We start from the raw sequence: 12,536 nt of genomic DNA on the forward strand, positions 1-12,536 counted from the left end.
TCTGATGCCTCTGCGGGTTTCAACAAACTGCAAAGATCATCTTCTCTGCTCGAGTAGGGCTGGTTTTGTTTTGTTTTGTTGACAAAGAGATAAAATTATTATCTTATACAAGAGTACTTCAAAAAGTTCATGGAAAAATGGAATTGAAGGATAATACAGGGCTGGCTGGTTACCTCACTTGGCAGAGCATGCGACTGACAGCACCAAGGTCAAGGGTTCAGATCCCCATACTGGCCAGCTGCCAAAAAAAAGGAAAGAAAGATAATACAAATCTTTCCATGAACTTTTTGAGGGCCCCTCCCGTTATAGCTGTGCTCACTGTACTTAGAGTGACCTTAATGATGACAAGTCAGCCTCTCTCCAGGACGTAGGAAAAGTTAACAGTTTCCAGTCGCCAGTTTCTCACTTTGCTACCTCAATTTTATGGGCAAAATATTCCTAATAATATTCTCTTTAGCTGGCTATGACTTATTCAAGTATAACAGCAGGAGTAGGGACAGCTTGGTTGAGATAAAAGAAAAAGAGATTAAATCCTCTTTATTTCTTAAGCTGAGGAGTCATCTTTCTTTCACTCCTTTGTACCATATTTTTTTCTGTACACAGACATACAGTTTGCAGTTTGTTTATACCACAAATGGTTTCAGAACTGATTTGAATTTGCCAACCAGAGATGCATGCAGTACCAGCTGACAGGAATACAGAACATCAGGAAAAGAGTCATGGAAAATAATACTAAGCTGTCTCAGAAAAAAGGGCAAAAAGCCAAATCATAGAAGAATTTTTTTAAAAAAATAGGAAATCAAGTGACAGATTATTGTTTGTGTTTTATAAATATTCATTTTAAGTTAAAGAGGCAGTTGAATTAAAAATAGATTGATTGTACATTTCCCATCTTAATAGCAAAGATTTCTCCTGTTGCGCCCCTATGTTTAAAGATGACAATGTAGGTTGAGATTTCAAACACCACGAAATAGACATAGATTGTTGTTCATTAATTGGTATTTCATGAAAAATTCAGTCCACCCACTTATGGGACCTGTAGAAAGATAACACAGTAGAAATGGAATGAAATTGAAATTATTTAAAATGAAATGGAAAAAAAAGATTTTAAACAATTTAAATATATTTTAAGTCAAAATAAAATTAAATTGAGAAAGAAAAAAATTAAATTGAGAATTTCATCAAAATTTCCCTAGGTCTCATCAAGAATATTCATAAATGCTGTAACCCTTCTAGCCCGAGATCTCTATCCAGAGCCTGTTCCCTGTATTGCTTTCAGGAGAAGACTGGACTCTCGGACGCAGGGGTCCTAGAGTTCTAGAATCCTGGCCTGCCATTTACTGGTCTGGTGAACTCAGGCAAATCACTGCTTTAGCTTATATCCTTCCTCTGTAAAATGAGGATGATAAAACCTTTTCTCACTGGTTGAAACCCACCTGCTAGCTGGGTGACCTGGGAAAATTGCTTGACTCATTTGAGCCTCAGTGTTCCTCAGATGTAAAATCAGGGTTAATTATATCTACCTTGTTCTCATTAGTGTTTAATGAGATCATATATGTGATGGGCTCAGAACACATCCTAAGCTCTCAATAAATAACTTTTCTTCTATCAAGTATTTAGAATAAAGAAAAGCACTGAATACTGTGTAGTGCGTCACCCTAAGTTATAGGAAATGAAAATCATCAGACTTTTCTTATATCCATCCTGAATTGTACATAAGGATAACTGAGCTTATAGAACTATTTTTTTGTGATTCCCATCCCAGAATTTTACTTCCGTACCTAGGCTGAGAAGTGCTTCATTCATTCATTCAATCAATCAGCAATAATTTATTGAACACCATAAACATTGATTGGTACAGGGCACAGGTAGGGACTCAGCAGAAGACAAACAGCCTTTACTGTTGAGGAGCTGAGAACATACAGCAAGTCAGTGTGTCTGCAGAGCAACGAGGAAGGAGCGGTCATCTGGAGCGCAGTGTGCACAATGGACATGTAAGACTGGACAGAAACAGTCTGATTCTTCATTGTTACGAATTATTCATGTCACTTTTCCCATCAGTAATCTACAATCTGTTGATAATAAGGAGTAACTGGCTTCCTTTGCCCCTTCTAAACCAGGACCAAAGAACCGTATAGCTCTGTCTTTTGTCACTCTTTGATAAGGAATTACAGCATAATGCTCATTTAAAAATGGAGGCTCCAGTGTTCCGTGTTGCCTGCATTTCTTTAGTTTTAGGTACTGCTTTCACATCATAGCCCATGTAATTATATCAGTAATTTGAAATACATATGTATTATATTAGCTGTACTAATACGCTTTTTTTCCCTCCTACAGGCTCTCTACAAGTATCAGAGAGTTACAGAATTTTAAAGTCTTATTACAACACAGTAGGTAATAAAGGCTTTTGTATGTCTAATTAGAGACAAAAAAGTGACTTGTGAAGCCTTTTAATCTTGGACATTTCAGCAGAAAGAGACTGATCTTCTAAGACTTCGAGAATTTTGAACTCTTAAAGAGAAAATTCAAATGCTCACTTGAATATTTATGGACCTTAAATGATATTTATAAATGAAGTATATACTTCTAAAACATGTAAACCATACTACTTCTGGGTCTCACTTCATGTGTTTCCATCTGTTGAGTTTTCTGCTGTTCTATTTTACAATTGGTTTTGTTCTTATGCTCCTATATTTTATTCCCATTTGTCAACCTTTAAATGACAATGGATGTCTCCGTCCTGATGTAACACTGTTCACAGTCTGTTGTGGAAAAGAACTAGAGAACACATGTCGCTTAGGGCTGGTATCAGTGACATTCTTTATCAGTGATTTTTCAGTGTATTTTTGGCCTTGCCTAGTTCTGCGGTGTATGTCACCTTCCATAGCATGGAACTGTCGACATCACGAAGGGCCCTTTCTTTCAGCAAATAGCTACAGAAATTCCTTAAGGTTCCCCAGGACTTCAAGTTCATTGGTTTTTATTTAAGACTTTTAGTTGCTGTTGTTGCTGTTTGGGTTTGGGTCTAAAGCACCTGCTTTGGTGGAGGTGAGCAAGCACGCTCGCCTGGGCTGCCCGGCCAGATTTCATGTGCACGGTGCAGGCTCAAGAGGACTCTCTTACTTAGAACTCCAGATCCCTTCTTCTGGTTTCGCCTTTCTTTGTGCCTACCCTAATTTTAGAAATTTTCAGTTACTTTAAGGAAAAAAAGTTGCATAAATATTTTACTTCACAGATTACCTCTTGATAAAATTTGAGTGGGATTATATGAATTGATAATGCCAACTAAAGGTATTATATACACAAGATTTGCTGTTTTAAAGTAAGCATTTTTAAAGAATTTAATTTTAGAAGACGATCTATGCAACCCTTCAACTCCCAGTGTGATTTCTTTGGTTGGATCTCTAAGCAGGTAGATTAGATCAAGCCTTTAAGCTCATTACATCTCCCCCTTTGCATTTTAGTTTATTGTACATATGGTATTTTGTGTGACTCGTACCAAGTAATGACTCATACATCCTTATCTGTCATGTTCTAAACTTGGGACTTAAAATCTTTAAACAATATTTAAAATCTGGATTCTTTTAAAGGTGTCAGTTGATACAATATGATGCATTTGGAAGCTCGTATCTGTGTAGAAATAATGCAGGTACAAAATCTAGAGTTTCTCCTAGACTCTTGAGTCTTTTCCGAAGGAAATAAGTGCTCTTAAACCCATGTCTTATCCTACCAAAGTCTGAAATATGCGCAGTGAGTTTAAATTGTATTTAGTTGGCTCACCTCTCTTTTAAAAATACTTAGCCATCCCTTGAAGGGCTGTGGTAGGAGTAAGGCCTCACTAGAGTTATTTTCTCACCTACTTTCTAGCCTTTATTAACTGGGGGTTTTGTGGTCGGTGGTAGTTTTGTTAAGTTGAATAAAAAAGGTGGGCTTGATCGGAGCCTCTTCCTTTTTTTCTTTTCTTTTTTTAGGGTTTGCAAGTATTGTATGGCCAGGGAGGGGGTCTTAAGACAAACTGCCTAGAAAGGGAATATCTACGTAACCTTGCTAATAAACTAATAAGATTATTCTTAACACAGTGTTCATGTAGAGTTTGAGAAAATGTGAAAATTTTGCACTTTGTTATTACTGTAAATTTGAGGATCTTTTTGGTAGCGTTCCTTCCCCGTTCCTTAAAGATAAAGGCTGTTACTTAAACTCTGTTTACTAGAGAAAATCCTTGGCCGTTTCCATTTATTGCTTTTTTCTTCACTGTGATTTGTTACAAGCTTAGGAAAAATGTATATTAGAGTGTGTTCTAGGAAACTAAAAGGTCTAGTTAGGGTAAAAAGTTATTTTCAAAGTTTTAACAAGTTTTTTTCACTACTAAGGAAATAAAGGAAATATTCTTAAGCCGAAATTCATTTGATTAATTCTGTTTTACCATCATTAGATTGTGGGGGGCAGCCTACATTTTTATGTGTGAGTGTATTTCTTAAATGGTTGTGTAAACTTTGTTTTGTGAGCCTCGTGATATTTTATGTCCTTGTGATATAAACCGTTTTTCCAGTTCACGTACCTTTTGCTGTGGAGTGATGCTATTGTAGTGTTTGCATCATGAAAATGCTTGGCTAGTGAGTACCTATTGGCATTTTGTCTTTATCGCGTCATCTATTCTAAAAATCCAGCACTTGATAATATAATTTGACAGACATGATTGTACCAGCTGATGAAGCAAATGAAGAAAAGGAAAATACTCCTTCCTTCAGTGCGTGAGTTGCTTTTTTTCTTAAGTGGCATCTCTGTAAGTTAGACCAAGTATATATTAAAATGGGTAATCTCTGAATGTTTCTCCTGTTTTGATTCTTAGATGATGGGGAAGATCAGACAGAATAGCAATAGATTGCACCGTTTTGAAATTTGATAAGTCAAAATGTTTTATTTTCTGACATTTTAGCATTGTGAATTACTCACTATTTATTTGTATTCTCTGTATGTATATGAAACACTGTGCCATGCTTTCCAACTTTGTCTAGGTGCCGTTGTATATAAGAAAGGACAGCTTTTTCACCTTCATCAGCATTACCTGCAGCTGAAAATCTGGGAACAGTTCACATAAACCTCTCAGCAGTTTGCAAAGTGAAGTACCTGCAGAAACTGTAGCTATTCACCAAAATACACAGATTAGATGTAGAGTATCATGGAAATTATTTGGTAAAAAATCAAACACACACATTGATTTGTGTGTGCTCTATTTTAAGTAACATCTACAGGCACAGTTTTGATTTTGAACGGAATCCCAAACAATTTGCTGTTGTATCCGCCGGATTCTAGAAAATGTGAATTAAAACGTTTCTGCAATCTTTTCTGTCTTGTTTCCCCCCCCCCCCTTTTTAAGCATTTCTTTCGTGAGACAAGGATTTGATTATAATTTATAACCAAGAGAGGGGAGGAAATGTAAGTGGTCTGAGGCTGTTTCTGCTTATGATTGTAGCCGCCAGCACCGGCTTGCGCTGTGTTAGTGGCGTTAGAATGTGCGTCATTAAATCTTCACAGCAGCTCTAGTAGGTACGTACAGTCACTTCTCTGTTTTATAAATAAGAAAACAGAGGATAAGAGAGGCTAAGTAATGTGTCCACAGTCACCGATTCTGGGGTGTGGAGCTAGAATCTGAGACCGAAAAGTCTGACTCCAGAGCCTCTACTCCTGATGTGGTCTGTTTGTGTCATTTCATAAGTTGGCCTATTACCGTTCCACCAAAAAGTGGGGGCTTTTTTTTTTAGCATCTGTTGATTTGTAGTGAGTCATAAGGCTTTTTAAAATATGCTTATTTTATTTATTTTTTTTGAGTAGGTAATCCATGCATGTGGTTTAAAAATCAAAAGATGTAAAAAGTTATGCAGTGACTGTCTACCTTCTATCCTTGGCCCACCTTCTGGGTTGCAAACTGCCCCACCCCATCATAAATAAGCTCTGTCCTTGGTTTCTTACATTTCCATCCACACTGTTTAAGGCATATACACACATATACAAATGGAAAATTTGGGGGGGGGGGTTCCCCTCTCATTTTTACCCAAAAAGTGGACATCATAAACATGCCATTTGCTGTTTTCCCCACTTAATATTTCTTGGCAGTCTTCACCTATCCCACCTTTTTTAGTAGCAGTTTCGTATTCCATGATGTGGACGTACATTGTTTAATCACCAGTCCTGTATTAATGGGCATTTGGATTGTTTCCAGACCTCTTACATATGTCATTTCACATTTACATAAATATATGCCTTTAGAATAAATTTCCAAAAATGGAATTTCAGGGTCAAAGGCCGTGTGCATTTGTAATTTTGAAAGACACTGGCATATTGCCCTCTGTAGGGGGCGGTTACCCATTCACACACCATCTGAAACTTATGACAGTCCCTGGTCTACCCACAAACTCACCAACATAGACGTTATTGCAGTGCTGGATTTTGGCCACATTAGTAGATGAAAAACATGCATCGATGTGTTTTTAGTTTCTATTCTTACTACAAGTAAGGTTGACGACCTTTTCATACGTTTAAGAGCCATTTGGATTTCCTTTTGTGTAGTATCTTTTATATCTTTTCCCCATTTTTCTACTACGTTGTTGATATTTTTCTTATCGATTTTTCCAATTTGTCATCTGTCCTTTGGCTTTGCTTATGATTTTGCCATGCAAGTTTTATTTTTTATTTATTTTTTTCTATCATCTGCTTTATCAATTTTTTAGTGGTTTCTGGATTTTGAGTCACAGTTAGGATGCCTTTCTCACTCCAGAGCAACAGAGATATTTGCCTATATCTTATTATTTTTTTTTAGCATCAAATTTTGATCCCGTGGAGTGTTCCCTGACACAAGGTGTAAGTTATGGATCCGGATCCAACGTAATTTTTTTCTCAGATGATTTCCCAGTTGTCCCGATACCATTTATTGAATGAACAGTTCTTTTCCTTACTAGTTTGAGAGGCTACCCTTCTATCTCAAATCCCATGTGTGTTTAGCTCTCTATCTGGGTTCTTTTCTATTTTATTGGTTTCATTTACTCACACACCAGGACCACATTGTTTTAACAACTCAAGCTTCATTTTTCAGTATCTGGTGCATTGGTCCTCTCTCATCTTCCCCCGGCTTTTTTTTTTTTTTTTTTTTTCTTTTTAATGGTTTTCCTAACTGTTCTTGTTTATTTTCCCTTATGAGCTTTCAAAAAATCCTTTAACATGTGGAGAATGCTCAAACTGTCTAACTCAGTGTTCTCTCTCAAGGTTGCACTTTAAATCACTGACTGTGTCACTGTTCTTTTAGTTTGATACTTTACCTACTTTTCACTACTTGAGTGAGTTATTTCCGTGTTCTCTTTGCCAGTGCCCTGCTAGTGAAGGCGGACAGAGGCAGGATGCAGTGCCTGTGGGCAGAATTTCATCTCGGTGGTTCCGTTTTAACACTTAGTCTCCAGGAATGATTGGAGGACTCTCTTCATATGAGATCCTTATTTCCCTTTTTTATTGCATTATGAATCGTTTGTCCAAAAGTTGAGTATTTGTCAAAGAGTCCTAAGACAAAAGGGAAGGGGCCCTTCAATGAGAACTAAATTTGTAAAATGAACATCTAGCGGATAAAAGTGCAAGCACAAAAACTCACCTTAAAAAGAAAAAGTATCTACCTAAAGAACCCGATTTGACTATTTATTCACTGTTCCGGGGCTGGGAGTGTAGCAGTGAACAAAACAGACAAGTATCCCTGCTGTCATGTAACTTGCACGTTCTGCAGCCTAATTAACCGGGATTATATGTAGTTGATAGTGAGAATGCACCCAAAGAAAACGGTGTCAACCAAGAAGAGCCAGCACTGACACCTGTTAAGTGGACGTGTCCTCTATGAATGAATCGTCGTGTGTTCTCAACAGTGCCATCAGGTTGTCATACGTTGGTGCTATCAATTCAGAGTGCACCCCCCTAACTGCTGTTGGTCAGAACAGCGTCAGCGTTCATCGAGTGACATCCTGGTATCATTTAACTTGCGCTGTGGCTTTCCTCCATAGAGCATACCTCCAAACGGGTGTGTGTTCTGCCGCCTTTGACAGGCTTTGAATCTGCAAGCCTGAAGCCCAGACTCTGGGCTGCTGAATTCACAAGGGGACGGCACACTAAGAACACTCATTTACACAAATGTAATGGCCCTGGTAAAGCATCCGTTTATTCTAAGCACACCCTTTTTATACCGATGCCTTCAAGGAGCACCATGACTTGAGACTGTTAAGAGACCAGAGGGACAGTTGTAGGTTAGTGAGCTTCATGGAAGAAAGGTCATCGCAGTGGGAATCAGGAGGAATTTTGAGGATCATATAAGCTAGAGACACAGGTCACAGACCTAGCTATAGAGAGTAGGCATCCAGTCTCCAGTTCTGACTAGCACAAAGTTCAGGGGCAGAGATTCTGTTCTGGATGTAAAGAGTCTAATATTTTCAGTGATAGGGCCACCAAGGTCCCAAAGGGCAGCCCACGTTTAGAAAGAATTAATGTTGGCAAGGTATTAATCTGTTTCTGGGAAAACAGGGCAGGGCCCCCCCCACAGCTCAAGGAATAGAGGTAGGGAATCCAGATTTGGAGGAACCAGGTAGATGGCACTAGGAGCTGACGAGTCACTGGATTTGGATCTGAGGATCTTGAACCTGTACTTGATGACCTGGGCAGCCAATCTCAAAACACATAGAATGACCGCAGTATCACTGCCCTGGCCCAGAGGAGCTGGCGACAGATACAGGGAACCCAGCACAGGTCTAGGTTGGGGGCGCAGGGACCTCGGCAGCCTTCAAAGTATTTTGACCCTTTGGTACAAGGGCTCTTCATGTATCCCAGCTAAGGGCCAAGAACAGGGTTAATTCTTGTGAGTGTTGCTGAGTTTATAGACTAGGATCCTCAGACACATGACAAGTGCCAAGTCCAGTGTCCAGCATGTAAAGGGCACTCAACAGACTGAACTCCACTCCCTAATCCTCACTGTCCCTTTTTAAAGAAGTGTTTCCTCACTTTAACCAGCTTATTGATAGTCTGATGAGAACTCCACCATTTTAGCCTGATCCTTTCCAACAGCGTCTCCATCTGGACCCATAGTCAGAAATGTTTCTAATAAAATTCTCACATAGGATAGGAAATGGCAATGCATTTATTAGGTGTATCTGGTCAGACATGTACCACTGTATACTTTACCATGCAGCAATCTAAAGCGAAAGCAGGGTATTTTTTAAAATAAAGTTTGTTTAATTGGAAATCTCAATAAAGCTTTAAGTACTTAGACACATTTAGTTCTAATGTAAGTTCACCTGTACTGTTAAAAAATAAAAGCAGTCCAAAAGCACTTAATGACCCTGAGAAAGCCTCTGGCGTCCCAAATTCCGTTTTCCTCACAGGCTCCAATCCCACCCACTGGTCCACCTCCTCGGGAACGATGGCCACAGAGTCCACGGCCACTGCTCCCGCCACCACAGAGCTGCTTTCTGCTGACAAGTTTTAAAGATACAAAGATGAATCAGATCCCAGTTCCTGGACATCAGATCACAATCTAATAGGACAAGAAATACATTAGCAATTCTAAATTCAGGAAGAAAGGGTTTGTACGTAAGGATCCAAGGCCATCCCAGGACTCCAGGAGGGTCCTGCTTGCCCCCTTGCAGCTGGGAGCACCGCCTTTTAAGTTGTGCCCCCTCCCTGTGGTTCTAGCTGTGAAGTCGCTGCTTATTTTCAAGTCCAGATATTTGAATGGTTAAGGATTAAGTTTGATCATAACTGAAGACGATGCTACTGCCCGTCTCCTCCTGCAGACCAAGTGGAGAGTCTGGATGTGGACAGTGAAGCTAAGAAACTGTTGGGTTTAGGACAGAAACATCTGGTGATGGGAGATATTCCAGCAGCTGTCAGTGCATTCCAGGAAGCAGCTAGTCTTTTAGGTAAGAAGCATGGAAAAACAACTAACAATTGGGAGAAGCCTTTTTTTTTTCAATGGGAAATCACTTCTGGAGTTGGCGAGAAACCCAAGGCGCAGAAGAGGAGGATAAAGAAAATGGCAAGGCCAAAGAAATGTCAACGATTCAGTTCTTGAAAACAAGTCTCTTTAAGACAATGGAAAGGAGGAGACCGGCAACCTCGAGCGTGCCTGGGATACGCTGGATTTAGCAAAGATCGTTTTTAAAAGGCAAGAAACAGAAGCAGCTCAGCTTAGTGCTGCATAGGCACATCTTGAACTTGGAGAAGTTAGGGTTGAATCTGAGAACTAGATGGAAGCTATGGAGGGGTTCCAGGCTGGCCCACGCCTGCAAGAGCAGTACCTGGAGACCGACCCACGACTGTCGCCTTGCAAAGCACCACCCCCACCAGCTAGGCCTGCCCTGTGGGTGCAGCGCTCAGTAAGACGAGGCAGTGGCACGGGTCAGCAAAGCTACCAAAGTCATTGAGAAGAGTGGCCGTACTAAACGAGCACAAGGAGGCTGAAGGGTCACCTACTGAATACGAGAAGGAACTGCTACCTGAAATTAGAAGACAGGGTACAAGGAGTCCCAGCGCAGTGGGAGAGCAGCTGGATCGCCTCTGAAGCCCACTCTGGTAGAGAGCTCAGCTTCAGGGTCACTGCTACTGGAGGTGGGTCTTCGGGCTCCATAATTGCCAGTAGACAACAGATGGCACTTCAAACTGTGTGACTGACGCGCCCACCATGTCACAAAGGAGAGGAAACCAGAGGAGGAAGCCCTGGAAAGATGCAAAAACAGCCAGGCAAGAGCCAGAGGTAGAAGGAGGCAGTGGGGACACTGTCCCCAGTGGAAACAAAGTTCCGGAGAACATGGAGGTGGAGGCTCGGAACTGGGCTGAAAGCCGGGGACACTGGAGGGGACAGCACAGGCTTGGCCTACAGCTGCAAGCCCCACCTGTTAACAAAAAACAGAGCCTCCCAAGGGAAAGTGCTTTTGTATATAATGTATTTTTTCATTTGGGGAGATTCTTTTTGCATAACTTCAATAAAGACTGTAATCAAAAATAAAAGCAATATTCTAGCAACATCCACTGGGTAAATATAAATGAGAACCTGTTTCTCACAGCGCTTCTCAAGCTCCAGGGTTTATTAATTCCTTTCCTCCTGATAGTGGGTAAGTGTTCCACTAAGTGTGGGCCCAACACTAAGGCCAACAAAGAGCAGGAGTCTTGGGTTTTGGTGAAAGAAGAAATTTGGGGAGGCATTAGTGTGCCTGACCTAAGCAGCTAAATGTGGTAACCAGCACAGACATTAAGAATGTGCCTGATGTATTCTAGAGAAAACTGGCATTAAGTAAACGTAGCTGAGATGTATATTGCAATAATAAAACTTCTTACAGTCCACAACTCTGTGTGTAACACACTCTAGAGGTTTTAATTGTCAGCTCAATTAAACAGGTTAATTGTAAAAAAGAGAAAGAGCCAATGAAAGATACCTGTACGAGCTGGAATTCTTAGCTGCGGCGGTGGACACGTGTTCCAACAGTGACCCAAAAACCTTCACATGCAGCCTTTCAGTGTCACATGAGACTTACCTCAATGACGGTACAAGATTTTCAGTGATATTTGCCTCTTCTCTGTATACTTTTCACCTTGAAATTATCAGGGTTGTAATTTCATCAAGTTGCTTTAAAACAAGAGGATGTTGGGTATTTTAGAACCAGTAATCGCAACTCCTTTCCTTCTCTTGGCATTTAATATTCTGCAGTTTTCTCAGTGCGCCCAGCAGAAACGTAAATCAGGAAGCTAAAGGCAACTTTCATTTTCCTTCCCCCACTGTTCCTGCAACATCTCACAGGGTGTTCGTGACCATTTACAATGAGAAAAAGATAGTTTGACACAATCACAGTTTTTTATATTCTGGTATGTGTTTACAACACTCCTAAAAGTTTTAGCATTCCTTCTTAAAAAAAGGGGAAGAGAGAAGAAAATAGGCACTTAGAACATTTTTATCCTTTCCAACCAAAAATAATAGTTCAAATAAATGCTAGCAGCTTCATCATAAAAGAGGATTATGGTTTTTATCAGTGAATGCTGGGTATTCAATTTTTCTGCCAGTTAAAGCAGAATTATAAGTACTTACATGTTTTAGAATGAATACAATAATTCTTGATTTTAGTGACATCACTATTTTTAAAACTATATGTGCCCTTCGCTGACTTAATATTGAAGGACTAATGGACTTTCTGAAGACATGATTTAAAGGAGTTTAAGCATATACTGAGCCTGTCTTTAAATTCTCCCAAGTATTAGTAATAAAGACAGTCTGACCACAGTAGGGTATCTTAAAGCTGTTTAGAGTAACAACTTTTATTTTAAGGCAACCTGAATAATCAGTGCAGGTATTGCTTCAGTGGAGAATTTTCCCTGACAAGTATCTATTTTAAATGGTACGTGAACCAAATTTTTCCACGTACTAAAAGGCGAGAATGTTACATGGGATTATGCAGGATATAGGTGTCCTACACAGATGAAAAACCCAATCGTGACCCGTTCTTTGAAACTTGAGATCCCAGTTT

At 39.8% G+C, this 12,536-nt stretch overlaps 1 protein-coding gene and 1 pseudogene across 1 annotated transcript in view; both read left to right on the forward strand.

Annotated features, from left to right (window-relative positions):
* Positions 1 to 4,804, forward strand: part of ERO1B (endoplasmic reticulum oxidoreductase 1 beta) — a 49,405-nt gene extending 44,601 nt beyond the window's left edge. Inside the window, exon 16 of the mRNA XM_063082708.1 lies at positions 2,338 to 4,804. Coding sequence (XP_062938778.1) covers positions 2,338 to 2,398 — 61 coding nt within the window. The 3' untranslated portion in view covers positions 2,399 to 4,804. The remainder of the gene's footprint in view (positions 1 to 2,337) is intronic.
* A 4,638-nt stretch (positions 4,805 to 9,442) lies between these two features.
* Positions 9,443 to 10,920, forward strand: LOC134366520 (nuclear autoantigenic sperm protein-like; annotated as a pseudogene).
* The last annotated feature ends 1,616 nt before the right edge of the window (positions 10,921 to 12,536 follow it).

This window comes from Cynocephalus volans, chromosome 18 (genome assembly GCF_027409185.1).
Source record: "Cynocephalus volans isolate mCynVol1 chromosome 18, mCynVol1.pri, whole genome shotgun sequence".
NCBI lineage: Eukaryota > Metazoa > Chordata > Mammalia > Dermoptera > Cynocephalidae > Cynocephalus > Cynocephalus volans.